Here is a 25,349-nt window from a genome sequence, read left to right as displayed (position 1 = left end):
AAAAAATCTCTAACTTTGGTTACTTTATATCTCCTATAAACCTGTGACATGCCAGATTATAAGTTTTTTTAAATTGTATTACTAATTTCAAGTTCTTTGAAAATTTCCATTTTAGTGGAATATTCATATTTTATATTATAAGATATTTTATTTTTAAGTCATTCTTATACATTAAACATTTTTATGTATGATAATATATTAATGAAGAATAAGATTATTACTCACAGACTAAATAAAATGGGCATTACAAAATCTTTCAAAGGATTGACATTTCCTTGGCAACTGAACGAGTCTTTAGTCTTTGAAAAAAATAATCCGTTCATCAAGTGTTGTAGGCGAGGCAGTTTATAGAAATAATTCTTTTTTCTTTCATAATTATGAAATAATAATACGGGGCTAGGCAATAGATTCCGTTTTCAGGCGTCTTGTAAAAGGCATGCGGACGATGACATTTGTGAAGGGAAGATAGATTAAAACCGATTTACATTCAAGTTTTTCAAATCTGTTCATGCATATATTAAACGCCTCAGATTTAAAAGATCATGTTTTATCAAAATCTCTTTCTTTGCTTGCTCATAATAAAAATTTTTAAGTTTGTTTTGTCAAAGTACAAGATGTCGATGAGTCTTCTACATTTTTTTGCTTCACCATGAACATTAACCCCAACATCGGCTTGACAGAAGTGGAAGCTTTGCAGATGGCGGGTATTTCACAAAGGGAGGCTTTTTTCCGACATTTTTTAACGTCAGGATGCGTAAGGTTGTTAATATAATTATACGGTTAACATAGCAGAAGGCTGTGCAGTTTTGCTTTAAATGTCACGCGTTATTTCTAATTGTGATAGGTTGCATTAAGGCCTTGTACTGTAAAGTTAACTTTTTATGTCAGTAGCAGTAGCTATAGGCTTATAAAGCACCGGATTCTGAATTTCTCCGGCACAGGAAAGTGGCTTGGAACAGAATAGCTCTTTAATCCAATATTCTATATTACTAGTAAGCCTGTTAGGCTTAAGCTACGTTAGCGTGGTACAAGTTTTTATATTACGTTTGTAGGCTGTCATTTTTCACAAAAAAAATTATTCACATACCGTAGTGAAAAGTGTGCCAGCTGCACGCACGAGATTCATCAACATGGATGCCAAATATTTTAATCATCACGCCGATTTATAATAATTAAAGAAAACTGGATCAGTTTTTTCAATGCCAAACTGCTAAAATTTGCACTTTCCAGTTGGGTTCGCTTAAAGATATTTTTCACCTGTTTTTTGGGACAACACTAATCTATGGAATTAACACTAGCCTAGTTTGTGAAAGTCACAACACTAAATTAATCTGAAACTAATCTCCACTGACCTTAATTTTTCTATCTTTATTACCCTCAATCTGTCTATCAACTGTGGAAAGTGTGGAATTTCCAGGGTCCAAAGTGAAAAGTATGGCACCTACACACATTAGATTCAACAACAAGTATGATATATCAAGCTTTGTTATCTCCACAACAATTTATAATAGATAAACAAAGGTATACTGGTTGTTTGAACGCCAATTTATAATAAACGAACAAAGAATTGAAGCTTCCTTGCATGCCATCACTCCAAAACCTGCACCTTTGCATGCATGATTCCTCATCGAAAACTGCCATACTTTCCAGTTGGGCCAGGTTGCATTCCACATGAGTTACCCCAAAGATTGTAAGTTCGATCTTTGACGTGACCTATGGTCTAGCGGCATAAAATCCACATGAATAGAGCCAATCTACGTCTTGGCGCAACCATGGTAGCTTTTAATTTACTTTGTTCTTCTGCTTTTCTCTTGTTCAGATGAAAAATAGCACAGGGTCTTTTTTAAAATTGCAGTTGGGAAAATTTCTTTGGCATATTCTTAGTGTACACCAAACTGACCTTCAGCGTAAGCTAATAAATAAGCAAAAAAGCTGGTTTTTTGAATTGAATGCATTTTATAACAAATATACCAAGAATTGAGGTTTCATTGCATGCCATCACTCCAAAATTTGTGTCTTTACATGTATGATTTCCTGCTGAAAACTGCCATGCTTTCCAGATGGATCTCAGTACTTCCTCACTTTTGTAAATTAGTGTTATTACTTTTACTTCTGCACTTACATAGACTAGTGTTGTCCTTTGGTAAAACCTTAACTTATCTTAAATTCACCTTTTAATCTAAATCAAAAATAAGCCCGAAATATCTAAAATCTGCTTTTCTATACCCATACTAACCTAAGCGCCTGTATCTATAACAGCGGGCCTGCTTGACTTTCCTAAGGGTGAAATATTAACTTATATGTATTGATGTATTTTTTAGGTGCATTAAAAGCAAAATTTTCAATAGGGCTTGACCATGCATTGTGGCGAAGGGTTGTACTTGCTTGGTAGCGAAGCCCCTGGTTCCTAAAAATGTGAACTGGGCTCAATTTTCAGTTGTGCTATTGTTGTAATGCCCTTGAGCAAGGTATGCCAGATGCTTCCTTCTGCTCAGTAGTCTGATTTAACATTTTTATGTATATATTAGTTGTTTTTGCCATTCACTATGGGGAGCAAAAGTTAATAGTGCCAACCCTGTTATAGCATGCTAAAACAACTCAATTGATAAAGTTTACCGAAACCCAGATTTGTGTACCTCTTTCAATATGGCGGGTGGTAGTGTAAAAATGTATGCAGTGAGATCTCGTTAACTCAAATCATTAAATCCTCTTCACATTGCAACAGATAAGTGGTATTTGGAATAAAAGAATGAAATGCAGTGCAATAAAATAACATTATAAATAGGAGGAAAACTGTTTCTTGACAATTTTTTTTGAAGTTTTGGGTCAATGAACTTTAAAGTATCGAGTTTGCACTTTATTATATTTGATCACTGACATGCTGCAACATTAAATTTAGATTATAAATGTATGTATTTACTTTTAAGTTTATCTCCAAGACCAAGATTATCTAAAGATTATGGTTATGTTTAACCCTTCTTCGTGGTCACCTCACCCTTAATTGCAAACTACCAAAAGTTCCTGAATTATTTTTCAGCTCTTTTTGGCCATGTTCACCAGCATACATTGTGACGTCATTTTTAGATATATGCATGGAATAGGTTTGCTTGTACAGGGCCAAGTTAAAACACAGTGCTATGTAGTTTAAAAGAATCTAAGAAAGTGTTGAACGGTTTCAAGTTTTTTGTGTTTGTACAGGTGATGGATAAGATAGATGAGTCTTCTAGCTCTGTTAAGGGCGTTCGCTTGCAGGGTTTTAAAGGGTTTAAACTTAACAGAAATCACCAGTTGTTAATCAAACCAGTTTTTAAGCAACCCAATGCAAAACAATCAGATAGAAATGCAACAAAGACAAATTCTTTGGCCAACTCAGCTTTGGGTAATACAAATCAAAACATTCCGTCAATCAAGTTGCCATCTTTACCAGATTCATTCTCTCATTTATGTCCGACTTCAAATGCCCCGTTTTCAGAAGAGTTACCATTGAAAAACCAAAAAAACCTTCAACTAGATAAAAGGCTACCTTCAGTACATGAAAACAACTTCGATGACCAGATTAAGGAATACTCGAAGAAGATGGGCATTACAGAAACTTTGAAAACATCTGCAGTTACATCCCCACTTAAAGCAAATCCTTATTCTGATTCTACACTAGACACTCCAAATCTTTCACCACCTGATAATTCAAAAAGAAAAAGCAGGTACCGGTATGTACTTACCATGTGGCTTGATGATTTATTATTTTCTGCTTACAAGTTAAAGAATGTAATGTTTTGTCACTTCCAAGTTATGTATTATATTACGTATGTATTATAAGATGTTTTGTGAATCTACATGGTTGTAGGGAATGCTACCTTGTTCTTTTATGTACCTTGCATGATGGTATAAAACATAAGTTTGTATTTCATGCTTAGCTATAAGGGTATAACAAATTGTGTTTTTTTTGGATTCGGTTCGAAACTAAACTTTTGGAAAACGAAACCAAGTTATTTTAGCCGAATCATATAATCTAGATTTGCAAGTATTCATATTTTAAAAGTGAACGAAAGAGTTTCTGTAAACTGCGAAACTAAGAAAATACAATAGTTGAACTAACATATTACTTAGTTGTGACTTGCAACAAAAAGGTTGGTACATGGCATAATTACGTTTGTTGATTGTGCTATAACAATCATATTTGTTGTTTTCATGGTTGTCCTGCGATGAATGAATTTTCAAGCATGTTTTTGAAATGTCTAAAATTTGAAATTTGAAAATTTGAAATTTTCGGCTGAATTTGGGCAATCCTTGAAAACGTTTTGGGCAATCCTTGAGAACATTATCTAAAAGTATTATATAGAATTTGTTTTCCTTATATTCTAAAGTAAGTCAACTTTATCAGTCTTTTAACATTGTTTAAAGTCAATTGGTACTAACAAATGCATAGGTTTATTAGACAAAGCCAAGGGTTACATTCATCACTTCTTTCAGGTTTAACCACATTGTATTAATATTGTGTGATTATAACTTATAAGACTTATTATACAACGCAATCATTTATAAATGTTGAAAAATGACACTCAGGTTACAATTACCATCAAATTGCTGTAGTCTGAGATAGCTTCTAAGCTTTCGTTCCTAGGCATTCTACCAGTGAGATTCACACTTACTTAAAACAAAAGTTTATTAGTTGCATTGTAGATGTGGAAATAAAACAGTTTTATGGTTTTCGCTATGAGTTCTCAACCTATGGTTTGTGATCCGAAGTTGGGTTGTCACGATTTTTCTACTGTTTGTTAAATTTTTTCGTTGCTATGTATTTTTTGGTGCCTAATTTTTTACTTGACAACATGGTTTTTTTTTTAATGTAGCATGCTTGAAAAGTTGAAACCTCTTTTAAATACTTCATTTTATTTATCAATTTTAAAGAAGCAAAGAAAGCAACAATCAAAAACACTAATAATTCTAAAACACTCTATGAAGTTTTTAGTAGGTGTTTGTTATTCAATTATTTTTGCCGCTCTGCAACAGCAAAAATCATTTTCACACTTCTTGTGCCATTTAGTTGGACTGTCTGATCTGTAATATATGTGCTTATATAAACATATAAGCCTATGTTTTTTACATTATCGCTTGTATAAAAGTAGTCGTAAAACCCCAGAAATGCCAACTGAAAAGTGAAAACTACACATTTGGGCCAAAGATGCAAAAAGTCGATGCAGAATTTTTACGAAATGTATTTGTGTAATCGTATCAAGTATAAACCCTAGAGCTCTTTTGTTATCACAGGTATTTAAAAGGACTCTGTTAGGGCTTTCCGTTCTATTCGGCCCAAGTTTATTAATATCCTATCAAGCTCTGAGTATATAGAACAAGTACCGTATATATATACTTTTTAATCAGTTTCTTCACTCTTGCTAATGATGATTCTGACATTAATTAGATAGACAAACAAAGTACTCACGGTGTGCTCTGAATTAAGACATTATAAACAATAATTCAAATAAAACACAAACACTATATACTGTATATATACATTCTAGTAATTCTGACAAGGAGCACAATGTTGAAGCAGCAGTAGGTGGTCTGTATGGTGATGGCAAAGGCAATAAGTTTTTATGACATGACAACCATGCTTGCCTGTTATAAAAAAAGCATATGGAAAGTACGCAGAACCCCCAATCTGCATCTTTATGTGGTTTTTGCTTTTCTACGTTGTTCAAAAGTGTTCTAGAAGTAAAATATGAACAACTTGGAAACTTTTTATCAACAAAAGGGAGACCATCACTTACAGCAGTAACAGAAAAAGCAACCATTTTATCAGTTTTCAGTTTTCCTTTAAGCCTTGACTTTAAAAGCAACAGTGTTTCTTACCTATCTGTATACCAATTGTCTATAACTTGTTTGTTTCTATTGTTCTATCTTGTTCTTCTATAGATGCATTTTTCCAATCCCCTATATGAAAAATCTCACTCCTGCAACAATAAAAAATTGTTAGTTATTTAAAAAATTGCGTTATGTAAGGCAGCATATGACTTGCTTGGAAACTGATTTTTTTGTTCACACAGAGGGTATAAACTTGACTATGACATTTGTGGGTGCAGATATGCTGAATGTAACAATACTAGCTATTCATAGTGCTGACTGCTGAGTAGGCTATTTGGCTATTTGACCAAATCCAGTACTCAGATACAAATTCAACTAATCAGTTGTCCTCTTCTATATTTTTATTTATGTATTTATATATATATATATATATATATATATATATATATATATATATACTGGTATATACCAGTATAACGTTATACTTTGTGAACAAATGCTGCTTGCAAAATTGTAGATCAAGATCAAAATCGAGAGAGAGAGAAAGAAGTCATTCTCGAAAGAATAAAGATCGCAGACTCTCAAGAGAGAGAAAGAGTTGGAATCGTGACTCTTTTTCAGATCACAGATCTTCTAGAAGCAGAAGAGACCGACGTCGATCAAGATCACGCTCTCCAAAGAGAAGACGACGTTCAAACGCTCGTGATAATTTTTATCGAAGGTAAAACTGTGCATTAGAATGTTTTCATTAACATTTAGTAAATCCAAACCATTACGATGTGGATTATTAACTGAGTTTATTAAGAATACAATACTGTTATTGTCTAACAAATTTAACTTACTGTTAGGTCAAGACATTCTCGCTCTCGTGAAAGAAATGATCGCAATTCAACTGAACGTTCCTCCCCAAGAAAGTCAAATGATCTCAAAACCAAGTATTTTTTCACATATATTTTGCATTATAGGTTATACAAATACTGTCGTTGCAGTATATCCCAAAAGTAAAAATGTATGTAATAGTGCTGATTGTTTAATGAAAAATTCTAAAAACAATAAACATAAAATATGGTGATTAGCGGTTAGTCAGTTATTATATTCATTCAATTGTTAGGCTGCAGTTATCATCCGGTAGTCGCAAAAGGCGAGCTTCCTCATCAGATTCATCAAATGATGATGAAGAAATGAAAAGAGCACGAGAGAGGAGGCTGAAGAATTCGAAATCTCCAGAAACGTATTCATCAAGAAAAAAGGTTTACAAATGATTGGTTTTTGTCATCGTGCTTTTTTTCCTTGTAAATTTTACATTTTGCATTCAACCTTGGTACCAGTGAATATTTGCTGTTATCACTACATAATATCTTTCATACAGTGATATTATATACCTTTTTCTTAAATGTACCTGATGGGCAGTTTTTCATCACTTAGCTATAAACTTCACACATGTTATACAAGTTACCCTTTCTTATTTGGAAATACTGTTTAACGTTTTACATTTCAAAAGACGTGTGACATGTGATATGTTCATTTTAGAGTTGTCAGAGTCCTGACAGGATTTCTGACGCAAATTCAGCTTCTGGTATTAGTGACGTTTTCATGGAAATTAGTGGAACAGGGCGGCAAGCAAGCATGATTGCTGAAATTGGCAAACGAAATGCCATTAACAAAGGTTTGTGTCTTAAAAATATTTGTGTCCTGTCCCTTGAGTTTTCATAGGTCACGTGATATGGATATAATGAGCAAAACCGCATTGCAATCGCTGTGTTCGTTTGTATTACTGTCTGGGGCTATGCTTTGATTTGTCTAAGATTAACTGTAAAATTTTAAGTCATCTTGGCTGTTTATTCGTGTCAAGTTTTCACCATTGTCTTTCAGTGAGTGCAATGTAATTAATTTTTGTTGCTATTCAAGCTTCGCAGGGTTTGGTTATAATATATGGATTTTTTATGTTATGTTGTGGTATCTGCTTTGATGGCTGAGCTGCAGTTACCGCTCTTTGGTTCATACTTACAGTAATGTAGTTCAGTAAGTGCTCAGTATCATGCTGTGTTCTGTAATAGTAAGTCATCTTTAACTCGACTTTATGTGTTTTATTTTTGCAGACAAAAGCAAGGAAAAGATTCCACTGCTTTCAAAAGAATCACCTAAAAAGGTTTGTTGCTTGAACTTTCTTTTTAACGTATTATGTGTAGTTACCATTTTGGTATCATACTTAGTTACTGTGTTCCTTAATATGTAAACAAGAAAACTTCTCAATAGGTTAACAAAATACACATATTACCTTGTTTTTATATTTGTGATGTTCTGTTACCATCACAGTTAATTAAAGACAGCATGTCACAATCAATAGATTTTTCTTCAATTCTAATTTTCCAGCTCCCTAAGTCAAAGGTAACGATTGCTAGCATCGGATGCTGGATTGGGGACGATGATGATGCAGATGATGAAGATACCGCAACTGGTTCTAATGTAGCTGCAACAGCTGGTTCAGGATCAGAAAATCCGTTGATTGCTAACCACAACAATAATCTTCCTAAACCCTCACCCAAGCCAACCGCAGTGAGCATTGTTATTTTTTGCACCATGTTTAAAACAGCTATAACGTAATTACTTTAGTTCAAGTATGGAATACGAATATTTTGCTTATTTTAATTTACTAAATTATTTATTTGCTCATTTACTATGTTTGCTATTTATTTACTTGTTTTGGCCATTGTTGTTAAACTCTTATCGTACATTCACTCATGAAAATTTCTATATTGTAATTTTTAGAAGCAGAGGAATGTATTTGAATCAATACTACCAGATAGTACATCTGATGTGCTATCATGCACCGAGCGTAGCTCTCATCCAACAACCCTGAGTACTGTTCACAATGAAACACATAGAATACCTCATAAATCTTGCAATGAACCAGAATCAGCAAATATTATCTCTGAAAAGAGTCCTTCAACTGTTACTTCTAAGAGTGAATCAACGTTGCACGTAATTCCGGTTTCAAGCACTATTAGTTGTGAAAAATATGAAACTGTTTCACAAAAAGCTGTGTCAAGTTTTTCTGAAGACACTGTTACATGTGACAATGTAAAACAAAATACTACTCTGTTGAGTCCATCTCAAAATATGCAAGTTCGTGAGGAATTATTCAGCAGTGTTACCGCTAAGATTGCAAATGTTCCTACTTTGTCCAACTCATTTGAAACCAATAGCGAAGTTCAGTTTAAACTTGAGGTCGGAGCACCGGATAATGCTTTGCCTGATATTAATGACAAAGCAACAGTGTTGAATCGAATGGACAGTTTTGAAAAAACATCAAGTGACTCAAGCACCAGTGCTGATACTGTAAACAAACAACTCCCACTGCAGTGTGATGCGTTGTTTGAACTCAAAGACAAACTCAGCGATTCCAGTTCCAGTTCTTCTCCCGCTAATGGACTTTCTACAGATAATGTTGCTGAGAACTTGGGAGAAGGTGTTGAGAAAAAGCCAGATGCTATCTTTATGGGTATTGATGATGATTGGAGTAATTCTAGCTCCAACACATCAAGCAAAACGTCTTCAAAATCTTCGTTGGCTGGTGCCCCATTTCCAGAAAAACAATTGTTACTGGATGCAAATGAAATATCAGTAAATTCCATTTCCAGCACCTCTTCAAATTGTGACAGATCCTCACCGCTGGTTAACGAACAAAGCAATTTCTCAATTCCATCTAATTGTCTGTTAAACCCTGAAAATATTTCTTCTAGCTCCAGTTCCAGCCCATGTAACATGGAAAATGAGTCCAGGGGTATATTGGATGTTGTTGCAGACCCTCAAAATGCTCCTTCATTTAACACTGAGAAAGATAATTTTGTTCTTAATGCCTCCGATAGAGTATTGGCGCAGCCTAGTGATAAAAAGGGAGTGAAAACCTTGCAGAATAATACAAATTTGCAAACGTGTTTCTCAGATTCTGTTAGTGTTGATGCTTCCAACACAATACCTATTTCTGTTTCAAGTACATTGTTTGAAAAACTACAATCAAAACTGATGGAGACCAGTGAAAATGATTTGCAGACTAGCACTGTAACAACTAGCGATGACAAAAATATATTTGATGAATTTAGAAAGTTATCTGATGAAAGTTGCAATGCAAGTATTTCAAAATCTGCAACACACAATGAATTAACCACCCAAAGTGTCGATAACTGTCCCGCAATTACCACAGTTGTAACTAACACGTCAACATTAATCAATATTATTGCTTCTAACCCAAATTCTACTGCTATTAAAACCATGTTACCTGCCAAGAAACGTTGTCACGAATGGTTTAAGGCTTTTGCCTCAGAAAGCAGTAAAAGTGACGAAATTTTACAATCTGGCACAGCAAGCAACTCGGGTTCCAGTAATTTTATTCCAAATGAAGTGGGCATCCACGGTTATGGACATTCGTCATTAATTGTGATTAAACAAGAATCTAAACCTTTTACTTCTGCGGAGAATGAAATTGCAATGGATAACAAAGTTGCTGTGTCAAGTGATTCTCTTGAATACTTGCCTTCAGATGCACAGACAATGGAATCGGGTACACCCACATTTACTTTGTTTTCCAATCCTCGTGAACCTACACGCGAGTCATTGCCAAGTTCTTCTCCTTATGAACCAGAGTATCCGACATCTACACTCCTCCCTGGTCAGCAATCACCAGAATCTCCTCTGTTTTGTGCTGATCACATGAGTCCTCTTCATGATTTCACCTTGTCAGATGATCCTTCTTTTGAGCATGAGGATTTCAAATCAATGGATATTCGCATTCCCATTGATAATGAGGAAATGGGTTTAGGTGAAGAAACATTGGAGGTAACATGATCAGACTGGAAAAAAGTTAAAATATGTTTGTCTGGGATTTACTTTTAGATTAATATAATGCTAAAATGAAACTTTATAAGACAAATTATCGCTTTTTTGGGGTGAAACGCTTGCTGATAAGTGAAAAATTGCTTTATTATTTTTCAGGAGCAAATGCCAACATCCAGTACCAAGCAAGATCTTGTATTAAGTGCCATACCACCAAGTTTGTCATCTAATGGTATATATACAATTATATGCTTTTTTCTCTTCAACAGCTTCTTGTTTTGTTGTGTTGTTAAAGAGATTTTTACATAAATAGCGATTTTTGAATTATCATACCTTTGCGAAATGAGACAGATATTAAAGTTCCAACAAGAGGAGTTATATATATTTTTAAGGTGTAATTGTATAATGGGAATATTACTTTGCTTTTTGAGATAATGTTTTCAAACATACATTTTTAACTGGTAGAAGCCTTGCACTTTGATAAGGGTCTTTCATTTCATCCACAGTAAAGGTGTATGGCACTGCTTGCTTTTTTAAAAGATAATGTGTTAAAACAAGTTCATAATTTTGAAAAGAATGTGTGTTGAATTTTTGATTAATGTTAACATTTTGTTCAGAATTGTCTAACGGTTCTGTATCTGACACATCAAGCTCAAATAAGGATGATAGTGAAGGTATTGTAGTTTTATGCCTGTTTTGTAATTTTTACTGAGACCAGCTCGTATTGAAATGGTATTCTTATGACATTGATATGATATTCACATGATGTTATATAATAATAATATGATATTTTTAGGCCGACGTCGCTCAGCACGAATCAAGACGAAAATGGAAAAGAGAAAACCTCGTCTCATACGTTCTACATCGCAAACGCCAAAATCACTGGATATTCTGAAAAATGTAGTAAAGATAAATAATCTCCCTACGTATTTTCACTTTTTCTTTATCAATCTTAAGTATACCTTTTTTCCATTACTTCTTATTTGATTATATGAGTAGAATAAAAATGTACATAAGCAAATTTGGACATCATATAAGCTAATGTAACTGTGTGAGTAGTGAGTTAACATTATTACTATTCACTGTTCCTTTAACTGTCGCAGAACAACAAAGAAAACAGCAATATGGATATACCAGCATCAGTTACGCAACAAGATTCTTTAAACCCTTTTTTGAGGTATATAAATGTGTAGACTTCAGTACTTCTTGCTAGATTGGTTCATTGTTATTTTATTTGTTTTGTAACCTGAGAAAGTAGGACTTTTCCTGTCAGTACTAAAACACCTAATCAAAACATAATATGAGATACCGCAGTTTAATTCGTGTTGGTGCTTTCATACCATTCCGTTACGTATTAAATTGATTTTTCACATTTATAAATGTATTCTCTTGCTTAATTGTCAAGCTTATTTTTTTTATGACCTCATAAAAACTGAGCATTTTGGTAAGAGCTATGTGATTTGCATGTTTGTTCAATCTATGTGAAACTTATTCAATTTTTTTTAGTGACTTTTTGCAAGAAGTCGATGTGAACACAATTTCGACCAACTATTCTACAACACTCCCTCAATTTGACATGATATATGAAAATAGTTACCTATTTGTCAAGTAAGCTATGACAACATGTAGGGTGCCACATGAAATGTTTGCAAATTATTTTTACTTTTTGGACTACAGTTAAATTTAAACAACTTGTTCGGATTTATTTTGGAAACAAAAAATTTCAAGGATGAATTTTGCAGAAGGTATAGTTTTTTGTAGGTTATCCACAATATTACTAATACAGTACTTTCAAGTACTGTTGTAGTAACTCATGTTAGTGTAGAATATTTGTTTAACATTATTATGGATGAAGTATTTTGTTGTCATGTGGTTAATAAGTTTAATGGGCATTTTAGATGAATCAATGATAGTGCATTGTTAATATTTTGAAGACTGTCTTGCGTGAATAAGATTGCATAGTTGCAAGTGACACCATCCCATTCTGTAGGGTTAGATAATGACTTTTTCAAATTCAATTTTCAGAACTGTTATTACCTCGGGGAAATGAAGTCATACTTATCAGTCGTCAGCTTTTACAGCCTAACACTCATTCTTGCATTCTTCTTAGTCTTAAGACACTGGGCTTTATTAGCAACCTACACAAATTCTGTCATTACAATTAACAAAGGATTTTTGTTGGCTTGCACACTGTTCCCTTCAAACATGAAATTGCACCCATGTGAAATTTACCTACATTTATAATCACTTGTTAAACTTTTAACTTGGATAATAAATCGTCGAATATAAAATCATACATATTATATATAATATAATCATGCGTATATAATCGGCTTTATAAGATAATATTTACAACTAAACCAGTTAAAAAGAATTACTGCACAACAAATCATGCTCATGGGTGCAATAGCAATAGTTTGCTTACCTGCAAATACAATATTAACTTGCCAAGTTCCTTATTCTGTATGTATATGCAAGGTAATTTTTCTTTGTTATAGCCTTAATATTTTGTTTCCCATGGTCTACCTCCGCTGTTATTTTTTAATTGTGCTTTTTGATTTTGGTTTTACGCTATGTCACACCTGCTATTTTGATGTTACCATATATGCATTTTGTTTGCTATGTTTTTGTGTAATGGTCTACATAATCTAGTAGTCTTATTCAAGCTTGCTGTCAGACAGTGTTTTGATAAGTTGTTTTATGCTTATTAGTTGATCGAAAACTACCTCTAACTGTTGTTAAATAGTGTGGCATTCCAATTCTCTCTTTTTCTTTCTCTCTCTCTGTATATAATATATATATATATATAATACACTTGTGACATTTTCTAATGAGACTGTGAAATGTCATATTACTTGCTTCACAATACTTTGATATAATCAGCTGTTTTTTGTTTGTTTATTTTGGTATATAGAATATTGTTGACTATTTTGGTTTATGCATTATGTTAAAGAAGAATTAAAGTTGAAATATTGGAATAAAATATGTGTTCGTGTAACTGTCTGCTGTGATGTCTTTGATGAAGGTGACATTTCTTTACAAACAAATCTTCAAAAGTTTTTTACACGAAAATCATCTTATACAGTTCCTATAAATTCACCAAAACATTTTCATTATGAAAGCGAATGATGCACACTCTGCAAATCTGGTTAAGCAGCTGCTTGATACAGCAGTACATTAATCAAAATTCTCAATAAGTTTAAGCAGTTTATGAAAAAATGGCTCGGTAAGGTACAAGTGCGTCTAACATACAGGTTGTTTAGGCAATTAGTTTACAGATATTCACCAACTTTCACCCATAACAATATAGTCTTAGGTATCTTGCTCAAATTTACTACAAGCTTTAGTGTGAACATAGGCTGCTGTGATGGGTATCGGCATCTTGATACCCTAATGTTGAAAATAAAACAGAAATTATTTGCAAACGTTTCGTGGCATCGTACAGTTTTAATATATGTATATTGATATATGCAATAGTATATGTATATATATAACCCAGTATTTTGTTAGGTTGGTGTAACCATTACCTAAGATGTTTAAAATCTACTTTTGTTATATTAGGAAAAAGTCACGTGCAAGAAAAGAAATTCGACGAATGCTCTGTGATTGTGTCAACCATGAAGATGATACCAAACCACCATGTGGTGACGATTGCTTGAATCGGTTGCTCATGATCGAATGTTCAGCTCGCTGTCCATTTGGAGATGATTGCACTAACAAGAGGTTTGTATTGTAAAGTAGGAAAGCAGGTTTATTCAAGTTTGCTAGATAATTGCATACTTAATAAAACATTATCACTTTATTTTAAAAACCCAAGTGACACAGCAAAAAATAAATTTTACATGCAGTCTATGGAGAATCTACATTATATAAAGACAGAGAATAGGATAAAAATTAGGGATGTTTCGCGCAATGCACACTCAAATACGATACGAATGAAGCTAAAATCCATTCTTATTGGCACTAAAAAATAAGTTTTTATCACTCTTGCCTAAATGTAGCTTACTACATGACGCAATTGCTAAACATCTTGCCTTGATGCAAAAAGGAAAAAATATTATTAAATGGTGATTGGGGACCTAAATTTCTTTGGTAAATAACCTTCCTTGTGAGTAATCTTGTCACAACTTTAATTAAGCCACCACACCAGTTTCATAATCAGAAATGTACTCAAACAATGTACAAAACAATAATGTTGTACTCAAACTTGCCTCGGTTAGTATTCTGTTTACCTAAAATCCTATTTGCTCATGTGGCATTCGGAAAATATATTCGGGTTTATTTTTGCACCAGCTTATGCCTAATAATATACTGTATATGTACATTACGACGACGGTCCAAATTGAAGAAAAAACGAGAGAAAAAAGCATGCGTATGCTTGTGGATTCGGCACAAAAACCGGCCTGCAGTTCGTTGAACTTTTGACTATTACTCGACGTAGGTTGGGTGGATTTTGACAATTAAAACATTTCTAACACGGCGAGAAATTCCGATTTTCAACCATGTAATCGCTTTCTGTTTAACCGCGGCAACAAGTGAGGAAATGGAACATACAGGAGCCGTACTCCGGCTGCCAAAGCAAAACCAGCAAGCTAGCATTTTAGATACCTCGTAAATTTCAAGTCACCCCTCACACAATTCCCAGTCTGACTCGATATGCGACGTATAAGCTAGGACAAGGTGGTTGTACATTGTACAATATACACTTAATGTGCGATGTGTAGGCAATTAAAAGTACATGACGATATACCATTGGTGAAGTAGTTTTTATGCCATAGGCTGGGCAAACGAAAACAATCAAAAAAAATCTTTTTTGTAGAGGAAATGTGCCACCCAAAGTATGGCGAGCTGTCTAGTATATGTATTCCTTTCTTTGTATGTTTTAATTTTTTCTGAATTTTAAAATTTAAGAAGTAATTTATTTTTGTTTCATCATCATATTTCTTAAAACTGGTGAAGTCAGTCAAGAATCTGATTTTCGAGCTTACTCTGCAATACATTGTATAGACTGTTAACAATTTATTGATATTCTTTGAATTCTCAATTTGTTGTGAACTTTTAACTGTTAGTTTCCTGTAACACATGCTTGTCACTTTGCAGTCAAAATCTATTAAAAATATACGTGCGTATATTAACATAAACAGCTGCATACAGTAACCAAAAATTTTGCCAATGTAGATTTCAGAGAAGAGAGTATGTTCCTACGGAAGTGTTTCAAACTGATTGGAAAGGGTGGGGTTTGAGAGCAAAAGAAAATCTCGCTCCTAGCAAACTTGTGATGGAGTATTGTGGTGAAGTTTTGAATCAAATGGAGTTTGAACGAAGATCGCAGATGTATGCTGAAGAAAATCAGCAACATTTTTATTTTATGGCTCTTGGGCAGGATGAGGTGATGTTTATGACTTTAACTTTCAGAATGAGAAATTTGAGGATTTTGTAGTTGTTTCTCATGCCATTTTTCTTGGATTGATATTGATATAGGCATTTAAAATGTATACAAATTGTTGCATGCTGTACAATCATAATGTGCTCACAGTCCATGACGCTGTTATTCTGTTACCATCTTGATCGCAATGGTAATGAAGACATGTCAATATATTGAGTGAGAGCAGCGCTGGGTCATATTTCAGTCACTTCATTTGTTTCAGTGCTGTTGCTTTGTTTTAAAACCCTATGTCAGTGCTGTAGCTTTGGGTATATTTTGTTTCTATGTACAAACGTATTTCGGACACCATCACATGGCATATTGTTTGTGCAGTATGCTCATGCAGACAGTATTATTGTAAACAATAGTACTTCCTCTTACGAGTATTAACAGTTGTTGTTCATTCATGCTGCTGATGGTTATTCCTCTTTCCAATATATATTTTATGTAAGCTCATACCAATAGCCTTCTATTTAACGTATTATTGGTACACTTGTATTGCCAAATCTTGCCTCTTCTTTTTTAATGGAAAGTTGTATTATTCTGATGCAAGATCGTTCTGCTTTCTCACAGGTCATAGATGCCACCACAAAGGGTAACACATCGCGCTTTATTAACCACAGCTGCGATCCAAATTGTGAAACGCAAAAGTGGACTGTCAACGGCCAACTAAGAGTCGGTTTCTTCACAATTCGTAACGTTGCCGCTGGGGAAGAAATCACGTTCGATTATCAGTTTGAACGATATGGGTGAGATCTCTAAAACATTATTATCTGAAATTTACTTTGTTTAGCATCATCATATGAACATCATAAACATCAGCAATGCAAAGTTTAGTTGGAGTGCAGTTTGTTGGCATCATTTGATTTTATAAGAACGCCTATATGCATTTGAAATCGTTGTGGTGAGGGTTTACTTTTAGACAAATATTTCAGATAGGTTTCATATTAAAGAACATACTTCTGTTTCCCACCTACACAAGTAGGTACAATTTTATTCTAGTTGGTACTTCTGTCAATATTGTCACAGAAATAACATAACGAAGACTAGCAAGGTTTGTGTGATTAGTACAGTTGCATTAATGATTAACTGATCACACGGCTGACACATGTACAGATCCGGGAAACTTGAAGTAAAAACTCAAAATGAAACATATTTTTTTATTTACTAAGTTTAGAGTAGTCAACATGCATTAGTGTAACTCTTTTTAAAGATTCCATTGAAATAGCCAAGCATGTTGATTGCATTGGGCTTGATGAACCTGACATGCTTTCAAATCCTGTTGTGCTTCATGGTACTTTCATTTTTTCTCATGGCTTTGACCAATATTCATTTCCATGGCATAAATGGAGGAAATTATTTTAGATATATGATATATTTTATTTCTACTGCAACTAAACTTTTGAGTATATAACAAAAGAATAAATGCAATTTTTTTAATAAATATCAGAAAATCTCATTGATGAGGATTTTTGAAACTGTAGTATATCAGGAATTGCATTTTAGTTTAATAAATTCTGAAATGCACACTGCCAACTTATCATTCTATCAACACCCACCTTTACAAACTTAATTTGTACCCCTAAATGTATAACTTTTGAAACACATGTTTTCATACTTAGTGCCAAGCTCTCAAGTTGTCATCAGAGTAACCTTTGATAACTTGTTTTTGCAAAACTATGCCTAGCAACAACTTTAAATGTAAAAAATTGAAAATTTGAAAATAATAACCATAGAGTGATGATGTCAAATTTTACAGGAAAGAGGCTCAAAAATGTTACTGTGGGTCGTCGAACTGCCGTGGCTATCTTGGCAAAGCGCCAGATGATGATGACGAAAATAAGTTTGAGCCAGTTATGCATACTGTCAGTTCGTATGTTATTGATGCTGAGAGAGACAAAAAGAACAAACGAAAGAAGAAGAAAGTACAAGAATTTAAAGAGAACACCGTAAGAATGCTATTCTTGTACATAGTGAACTTTTTATTAATTTTTGGTGACTCCTGCCTCAATCCTTTCATTGAAATCATTCCCAATCATGTTTAAGAACTTGATTCCATTTATAACAAATTAATGAAGTTAATATAACACCATTCTCATAATTAACCCAAAGCCACATATTGCAGTTTTTTTCCAGATTTCTTTCAATTTTATGATGCTACTTACGTTCAGTGTTACTGTTCCACTGTAGATATATACGCATTTTCCCTTAACATAATATAACGGGACAAATTGTTTCATCTTTTTAGATGGAAAATGAGATTCTACGGCTTAGTGCTGGTCTGCAAAGCACTGAGCAAGTTTTACGTTTGTGTCGACTAATGGTGCGAAGTGACACGACTGAGCAAAGGCTGATGTGTCTTGATGTGCTAAGAAAATCAGACAATCAAACTTTGCTTAGGTAGGTGTTTATCTCTGTTGAGCGTTATTTTATTCTCGGCATTAACCAAACCGTAGTACAAGCGTTTGCACAACTCAGCGCTTTTCCATTTTTTCATTTAGTAGAAGCATCTTTTCTAATATTGTTTCTATTTTTCCATTTATCTAATTTTCACACGGTATTGTTTACAGTACTCCATAGTTTGTTATGTAATTAAGGCAAAAACATTTACGTTGTCTCTAAAATGTACACATAGGTCATTCTTGCAGTTTCATGGCCTTCCACTTATTTGGAGCTGGATGGTAGATGTCTCTGGCACACCTATAACAGCGGAAAATGCCAGTGTAATCCTACTTAAAAATGATATTTTGTCAACGTTGGCCATCTTTCCTATCACTAATAAGAATATTCTTGATGACAGCAAGGTCTTGTCAATGGTCAAGCGCTGGGCAGAAGAAGGTGGTTGTAACAATATTTTCCTAAAATTTTTCATTTCAGTTTATTATGGAATCTAAAGAATGCTTAGAACATCTGTATTTAAATGGTAGAAGTGGCACTGCAAGAATCACTTGCTGAGGAATCTGCAAAGACTGACTTTCCAATGGAACCCATTGAGCCAGCAAGTGAAGTCCCAATTGTTGAATCTTCAGAACCTACAACAGAAAAAAATACAGCAGAAGTGGTGTGTACCATTAAATTTTTTAAGTAGTTTGTTTGCTTTTGATATTCGAACTTGTTTATGAATGAACCATGAAAAATATGCAACTTGTAATTTACAGAATGAACTAGCTAAGGATAATAATGGACAAAACGATGCTGATAATGCGAATACTAACAAGACGGAAGATACCTCTGCTCAAATCGAAGCTTCACAGAAAGTTCTGGAACTTACAGCATCGTTACTCGACTCATGGAAAGATCTAAAAGAAATTTACAGGTGTGCTTTGAACTTTTAACTAGTTATTCTTTTGCTATACTTCTCTCACTTAGCTATGAGTCTCTCTCACTAGAATTCCCAAGAGACAGAAAAGTGATGAGAAGACACAAGGTGGTGACAGTGAGCGAAGTGCCGAAGAACCAAGCAGCTCCCAGGTAGAGATTTTCAACTGGCTGCAACCCTTTCGTGTTTATATCAATTATATTTATTTGTTTGCTATCAAAACGACCATGTTATCATTTCATCTGCTTTTTGACTTTAAGCTTGGGTTCATATGTGGTTAGTGATATTTCTAATTCAGGCATCATCGCCGAGTGTGGGAAATAATGTCGATGCTAACCAGAACAACGAAGCAACAACTGCTACTTCAAGCAGAGATGACCGTGAAAAGTCACCAAGGCATAGCAGAAGTCGTGATCGTGAACAAAGCCGTGAGCATGATCGATACAGGTAAATGATGATTCCAAAATTTCTCATGCCATGTGATTATTTGCATGATTATTGTGGTTGAATCATAACTTAGATCCCGTGATCGTGATAGGAGATCACGGCGTTCACCTCCGAGGAGTAGGTGGAGAGATGATGATCGTTCAAGAAGCTCCAGGCACAGTTCAACTGAGAAAGGTTGGTTTATTCAGAATGAAAACTGCATCAAAGCATATATTGATGTGTAGTCGATGGCTAAATGGCAATAAACAGTAGTAGTTTGTTGAAAGTTGAAACATTAAAAATATACAAAATTTATAAATGATATTTACTGCTATCTCCATTTTGATCAATATAATTTAGGGGCAGCTTCCGTATGTAATGTGAAATTTCGTTTGCCTATTGGCATCAAACAACTATTTTGTAGACAACAAATATGCGTGGTTAGAATCCGGGAGCTCGTCTCGTTTGACGCGCGAGGAACACCGTCGTCAGTTTGAACGTGATGTTAAACACCGAGAGGAAAAGAAACAGGAAAGTAAAGAAGACGTTGCTGCGCCGAGCATATGGCCTCAACCCGCAGCTGCAATTTCAACAATGTAAATAATTTTGTTCATAATACACTTTAACTTTTAATGAAGCATGCATTTTTATAGTTTGTTGGTTTTTTAATACGTTTTTTTTTTCTAATGGTCCGTTAAAAATAGTACAAGAATAGTGAATTGAGTGTGATATACGGCATATGTGTAATACGGACCATTTCTATGTCAGCAAGTTACAGTAATGTCCCTCTCACACACCTTTTGCGTTAAACTATTTTGATAATAGTAGATTTCCATTCTGTTTAAGTGTTTATAGTAAACTTCAGATACAAAGTCTTTTTTTCTTAAACAAATTTATGTTTTTGTCCAGTACTTCAGTACAGAAACAGCCTCCTGTTCTGTTACCGGCGCAACCAGCAGTAACCACTCAGCCAATGTCTTCCATCTCCGTTGCCCCACCCCCACCTACTGTTACCATGCCCACTTTTACACCAAGCGGTTATTCAGGTAACTTGATACAAATCAATCCAACGCCGGTCATCCAGCCCACAATGATGTACGCCGCCTCTCAGGATCAGCAGTTGCATATTGCTCCTCTTCAGCAACAACAGTTGGCCTACTCAACCTCGCAACAATTTGTCCATGTTAGTTTGCGTTTGACATTTACAAAATATTTGTAAGTGGTGTATAGTGGCTTGCTCGGTGATATTGTTTGATATAATACTAAGTGATTTTCGTTTTGCCAGACTGCGGCCAGCATTTCTCAGCAGTATCTATCGGCGGCAGCCACACCTCAACAAGGACAACCTATCAGTGTCATCGGAGCCCAAACGCATCAACCGGTGAGCTGCATCTTTTCAAACATTTTTTTGTTTCACATTTTTTTATTTATTTTGTTCATGTTTTTCTATTTAAACCACCATTAAATTAATCAAGCTATGGTGCACCGCATGCTGATAAAACTTATACTAAATTTTTGTATGGTTAAATGAAATTGTTAAAAATAGAATCTTGTATTTTTACAACATTTTAGCAAATTTTCCAACCACAGCCATCAGTAATTGCGAATCCGTATCTACTTCAGCAACCTGTTGCACCAAGCCTTCAGCTACCTCAGCAAACAACAGTACCATCAAATCCGGTAATTTGAATATGATTAAATTTATTTATCCTTGGTTTGTTAATAAATGTTTTTTTGTGCATAATGCTGTTTTTTGTGGGAGCACGACATATGGCCGCGGGAAAGTGGCCGCGAACAAACTCACCGGGGTCAACTGAACGTGACGTAAATTGACCGCAGACAAACTGACTGTGACATAAACTGGCCGGCGATCAAATTAACCGTCGATAAATTGGCCGGCGATCAAATTAACCGGCGACAAATTGGCCGTCAAAAGGTCAAAATTTTAAACTCGGTAGTACATGATATGTAAAGTAAATATTTGTTTGTAACTATTTCCTTTGTTTTTAACAAAATTGTTTTTTATTTCAATACACATTGAAACGTTTATTGAAATAAACAGAAATATTTCCGGAAATACGAGAAATACGAGTATCAACATTAAAAGACGTTCACTGCAAAACACATATGACACTACATAATATGGGCACTAAAATTTACACAAGCTGTTATTTGACAAACAAGGAAGTTTATTGCGCAAATTGTGACGTCGTCAAATCGACGATAGTGACTAGATAGTGAATTAGAATTTTGACCTTTTGACGGCCAATTTGTCGTCGGTTAATTTGATCGCCGGCCAATTTATCGACGGTTAATTTGATCGCCGGCCAGTTTATGTCACAGTCAGTTTGTCTGCGGTCAATTTACGTCACGTTCAGTTGACCCCGGTGAGTTTGTTCGCGGCCACTTTCCCGCGGCCATATGTCGTGGAACCGTTTTTTGTGGTTATTGATACAATATTTGTAAAAGGTGTACTAACACTAACTTTGTTTTCAAGGGAGTTACAATTTTGGGTTCACAAGGTGGTCAAGCTATTGTCCTCCTCTCTGCAGAGCAACTTCAACAGGTGGGACAATTTGTGCTTATATTAATCCATTTTGTTGTCGCTGTTGCCAGTTACAGAGTAATTAAATATCTGGTCGTTTTCAGCTTACTGGAGGCCAAGTGGCTGGAAACACTTCGCAAATTGTCCTGCAGCAGCCTGTACCAGTTCAACAGACACTACAACCGCAGATGCAAACAGTACAACCATTGCAACAAAACCTTCAACCTGTACAACAAGTGGCGCAACCCCAAACAGTGGAGATTCAGCAGCAGCAACAAACAGTTCTACCAGTGCCAACCCCAGCTGTGCCAGATCCGAAGAGTCAAGGTGCTCCTCCTGTTCCAAAGGGATCAAAGTCTCCCCCTAAGGACCCAAGGCCCCCGAGGTTACCCCCTAATTGGAAAACCGCCAGCGATGCCGATGGCTGTGTTTATTATTATCACGTCATTACAAGGTAATGTATGTTTTAGCGACATGTTTGAACACGATTTCTTCAGAACCAATTTCAGTTGCTCAATGGCAGCTGAATATAACAAAGGTTGTCTGAGTAGTCGCTGACTATTGTTTTTTCACCAGACAAACTCAGTGGGAACCTCCAACTTGGGATGCCAGTGAAGAAGACATGCTTGGAAAGAAAGAAGGAGAAATGGAGATTTCGTCTCCGAACCAGGAGGACCCCATCAAGAAAGTGGGTAACACAGACAATGCACCCAGGCCCCAGAATCTATTTATGAAATGATAACTACTCTGAAATTCTTATACTTTTTGCAGACAACGGAGAAATTGGCGACGAAAGCTGTCATTGCATCAGGTGCTGAACAAGCGAAAAAAGCTCGTGAAACTTTTCGCACGAAGATGTCGCAGCACGTTGTCCAGTGTCTTGGTCCTTATCGAAAGCCTGACTGCAAAGCTGGAAAGATCACTTCCACCGAGGATTTTAAGCATCTTGCAAGAAAGGTTGGATATGATGAACTATAAGGCTCATAGATGTTTTGTTACATTAACGAACTGTTTATAGCTCATGAAGAGGCTTTGTAGTGAGAATAGAGCTTAGACTCCGTGTTAGGGTGATTTATTAATTTTGTCAAGTCTTATTTGACCGACATTAACAGAATAGAGGTAATACGAAGTAGATATGGAATTAATGAGTTACTTGTTTGCTCAATCTTGTATGCGAAATTTCAAGTAGCAATTCATGTTTTTGAAAGCACTCTTCTGACCTTATCTTTGCTTCTAGCTTACACACAATATCTTAATGAAAGAAATCAAGCAAGTGCAAGTGTGGGAAGACCTTGAATGCAACGAAAATGTCAAACACAAGGCGAAGGAATATGTCCGGAAGTACATGGCCAAGGTCGGTCCGGTGTATAAGGTCAAAGAAGATGACGCAAGATGACCAGCCCATGGTGCACAATTTTTGAGAATAAGCACTTTGCTGCGTTTGTTCGGCTTGAGCAAGTGGCCGACGTTCCACAGTCAAGCCGTAACTATTCGCCAGTAGGCCACAACTTCGTAGCCTATTTGAGCACCATTTTTGTATCATTTTGTGAAGAATGAATTTGCAATTGGCCTTGGTTTGTATGCCAAAAATTTTTACGCTCGCCAGTTGCTTCCTTACGGCGTTTTGTTTCAAATTTTTCTTTGTGTTATCATGTTTTGTTTTATCATGTACGATGACGAATGTTCGTAAATAAATACGTTAAATTGCACAATACATAAATTTTATCGCGATGCCGTAAGAATTTGATACAATGCCGTCTTTATTTTATTAATTTGGTTGTAGAATTCTTGTTGGCAGATATTGAGGAAAGTAGGGAAAAAAGTGGTGCGTTCGTTTCAATCACTGTTATGAGCTGAATGTCTTCCAAACTTAACGTGATAGGAAACCAAACACTAATTTCAGATAGTTTGAAAATAATCACTTAGCACTTTGTCTTTGAAAGTAAAGGATTCAAAGGATTTTGGAGAATCTTTTAAAGATAATTTCAAAATTTTGTGTTTAAAAATGTACTTTATTCGCCAATTTTACAGCTTCCTAAAAGTTAAGTAGAAATATGCTTATTTTCATGTCCTAACTCGAAAGAAATCTTTTCTCGTTGCAGTTCAATATGCAAGCACATACTAAGCATTAAAGTGAATAACAAAATGCAAAGTACTAAGTTTTTAATAAGAACAATTCCCGAATGAGAAAGTAGTTTAGGAACGTAGTTTTGCAACGTGGGCCCAGATAAAATTGACGGAGCTTGTGAGTTGTGAGAATACGTACTCAGAATGCAATAGTAATACATTATACATATTTCGCTTATCAAAAAACTTAACAAAACATATAACAAGAGGATTAAACCGCGTTTCTAAATCGTTGTATATGTAGGTTTACCATACGTCCCGTTTTAGCCGGGACAGTCCCGCTTTTAAAGGCTTTGTCCCGGCGTCCCGGTCAGTCAACTAAAAGTCCCGCTTTGGCATTTACTGAACCAGCATTGCCCTACACTACACGAATATTAGCATGATGTGATTGGTTTGTTTAGCCAATTTGCTGAAAAGCAATACTCGATGCGTGTTCTTGTTTCTTTGTGTTAAATGTAAAAGTAGTTGTTACATCATTGTAGCGGGTAATTGGTCCAGTAGTGAGTTGATTGTTAGCGCATTCGCTTGTTTACTGTTCAGTAATAGTAGGCTAGGAGGAGGAGATGATCTTTTTGCAGTTAGGTCATTGAAAGAACTTATTTCGTACGGTTCCGGTACTTGTTTGCATTTTCTTCTGCAAAAACCATTTGAATGTGAAAGCCCTTATCACCTGCAAAATTAAAACTGACTTTTCCTGCTGTGATTTTTATGAGAAAATAAAGTCGAATATAGACTTCTGGAAGAAAGTATTGTCTACAGAAAAGTATGATTGGACGATTATGTAAATTTACAAATGCTTGAACATTGTTTCGTTTCCTAGTAAAATCCATTATTTTAGTTTTTCTTGTTGTCTTACTACTTCAGTTGTC

At 35.0% G+C, this 25,349-nt stretch overlaps 1 protein-coding gene across 3 annotated transcripts; it reads left to right on the top strand.

Annotated features, from left to right (window-relative positions):
• The first annotated feature begins 1,257 nt into the window (after nucleotides 1–1,257).
• Nucleotides 1,258–24,084, top strand: LOC143468230 (uncharacterized). Of its 3 annotated transcripts, none has more exons than XM_076965288.1 (33): nucleotides 1,258–3,707; nucleotides 6,323–6,526; nucleotides 6,654–6,740; nucleotides 6,917–7,055; nucleotides 7,336–7,471; nucleotides 7,905–7,954; nucleotides 8,179–8,361; nucleotides 8,575–10,641; nucleotides 10,798–10,870; nucleotides 11,256–11,312; nucleotides 11,435–11,538; nucleotides 11,742–11,815; nucleotides 12,145–12,246; nucleotides 14,200–14,361; nucleotides 15,817–16,027; nucleotides 16,637–16,812; nucleotides 17,823–18,012; nucleotides 18,312–18,463; nucleotides 18,699–18,901; nucleotides 18,991–19,124; nucleotides 19,222–19,379; nucleotides 19,453–19,534; nucleotides 19,681–19,829; nucleotides 19,921–20,003; nucleotides 20,233–20,404; nucleotides 20,718–20,991; nucleotides 21,094–21,189; nucleotides 21,381–21,488; nucleotides 22,306–22,374; nucleotides 22,458–22,807; nucleotides 22,930–23,041; nucleotides 23,125–23,310; nucleotides 23,591–24,084. In XM_076965288.1, exons 1-33 carry the CDS (start codon nucleotides 3,202–3,204, stop codon nucleotides 23,747–23,749), a joined length of 7,008 nt encoding a protein of 2,335 aa, XP_076821403.1. In that variant the 5' UTR covers nucleotides 1,258–3,201; the 3' UTR covers nucleotides 23,750–24,084. The 3 variants fall into 3 exon arrangements, with proteins under 3 accessions (XP_076821403.1, XP_076821401.1, XP_076821402.1); XM_076965286.1 differs by having other exon boundaries at nucleotides 1,262–3,707; nucleotides 19,903–20,003; XM_076965287.1 differs by having other exon boundaries at nucleotides 1,264–3,701; nucleotides 19,903–20,003.
• Nucleotides 24,085–25,349: the final 1,265 nt, after the last annotated feature.

Source organism: Clavelina lepadiformis, chromosome 8 (assembly GCF_947623445.1).
Source record: "Clavelina lepadiformis chromosome 8, kaClaLepa1.1, whole genome shotgun sequence".
Taxonomy (NCBI): Eukaryota; Metazoa; Chordata; class Ascidiacea; order Aplousobranchia; family Clavelinidae; genus Clavelina; species Clavelina lepadiformis.
The sequence above is the reverse complement of the archived record's forward strand: the minus strand, read 5'-3'. Positions and strand labels throughout refer to the sequence as shown.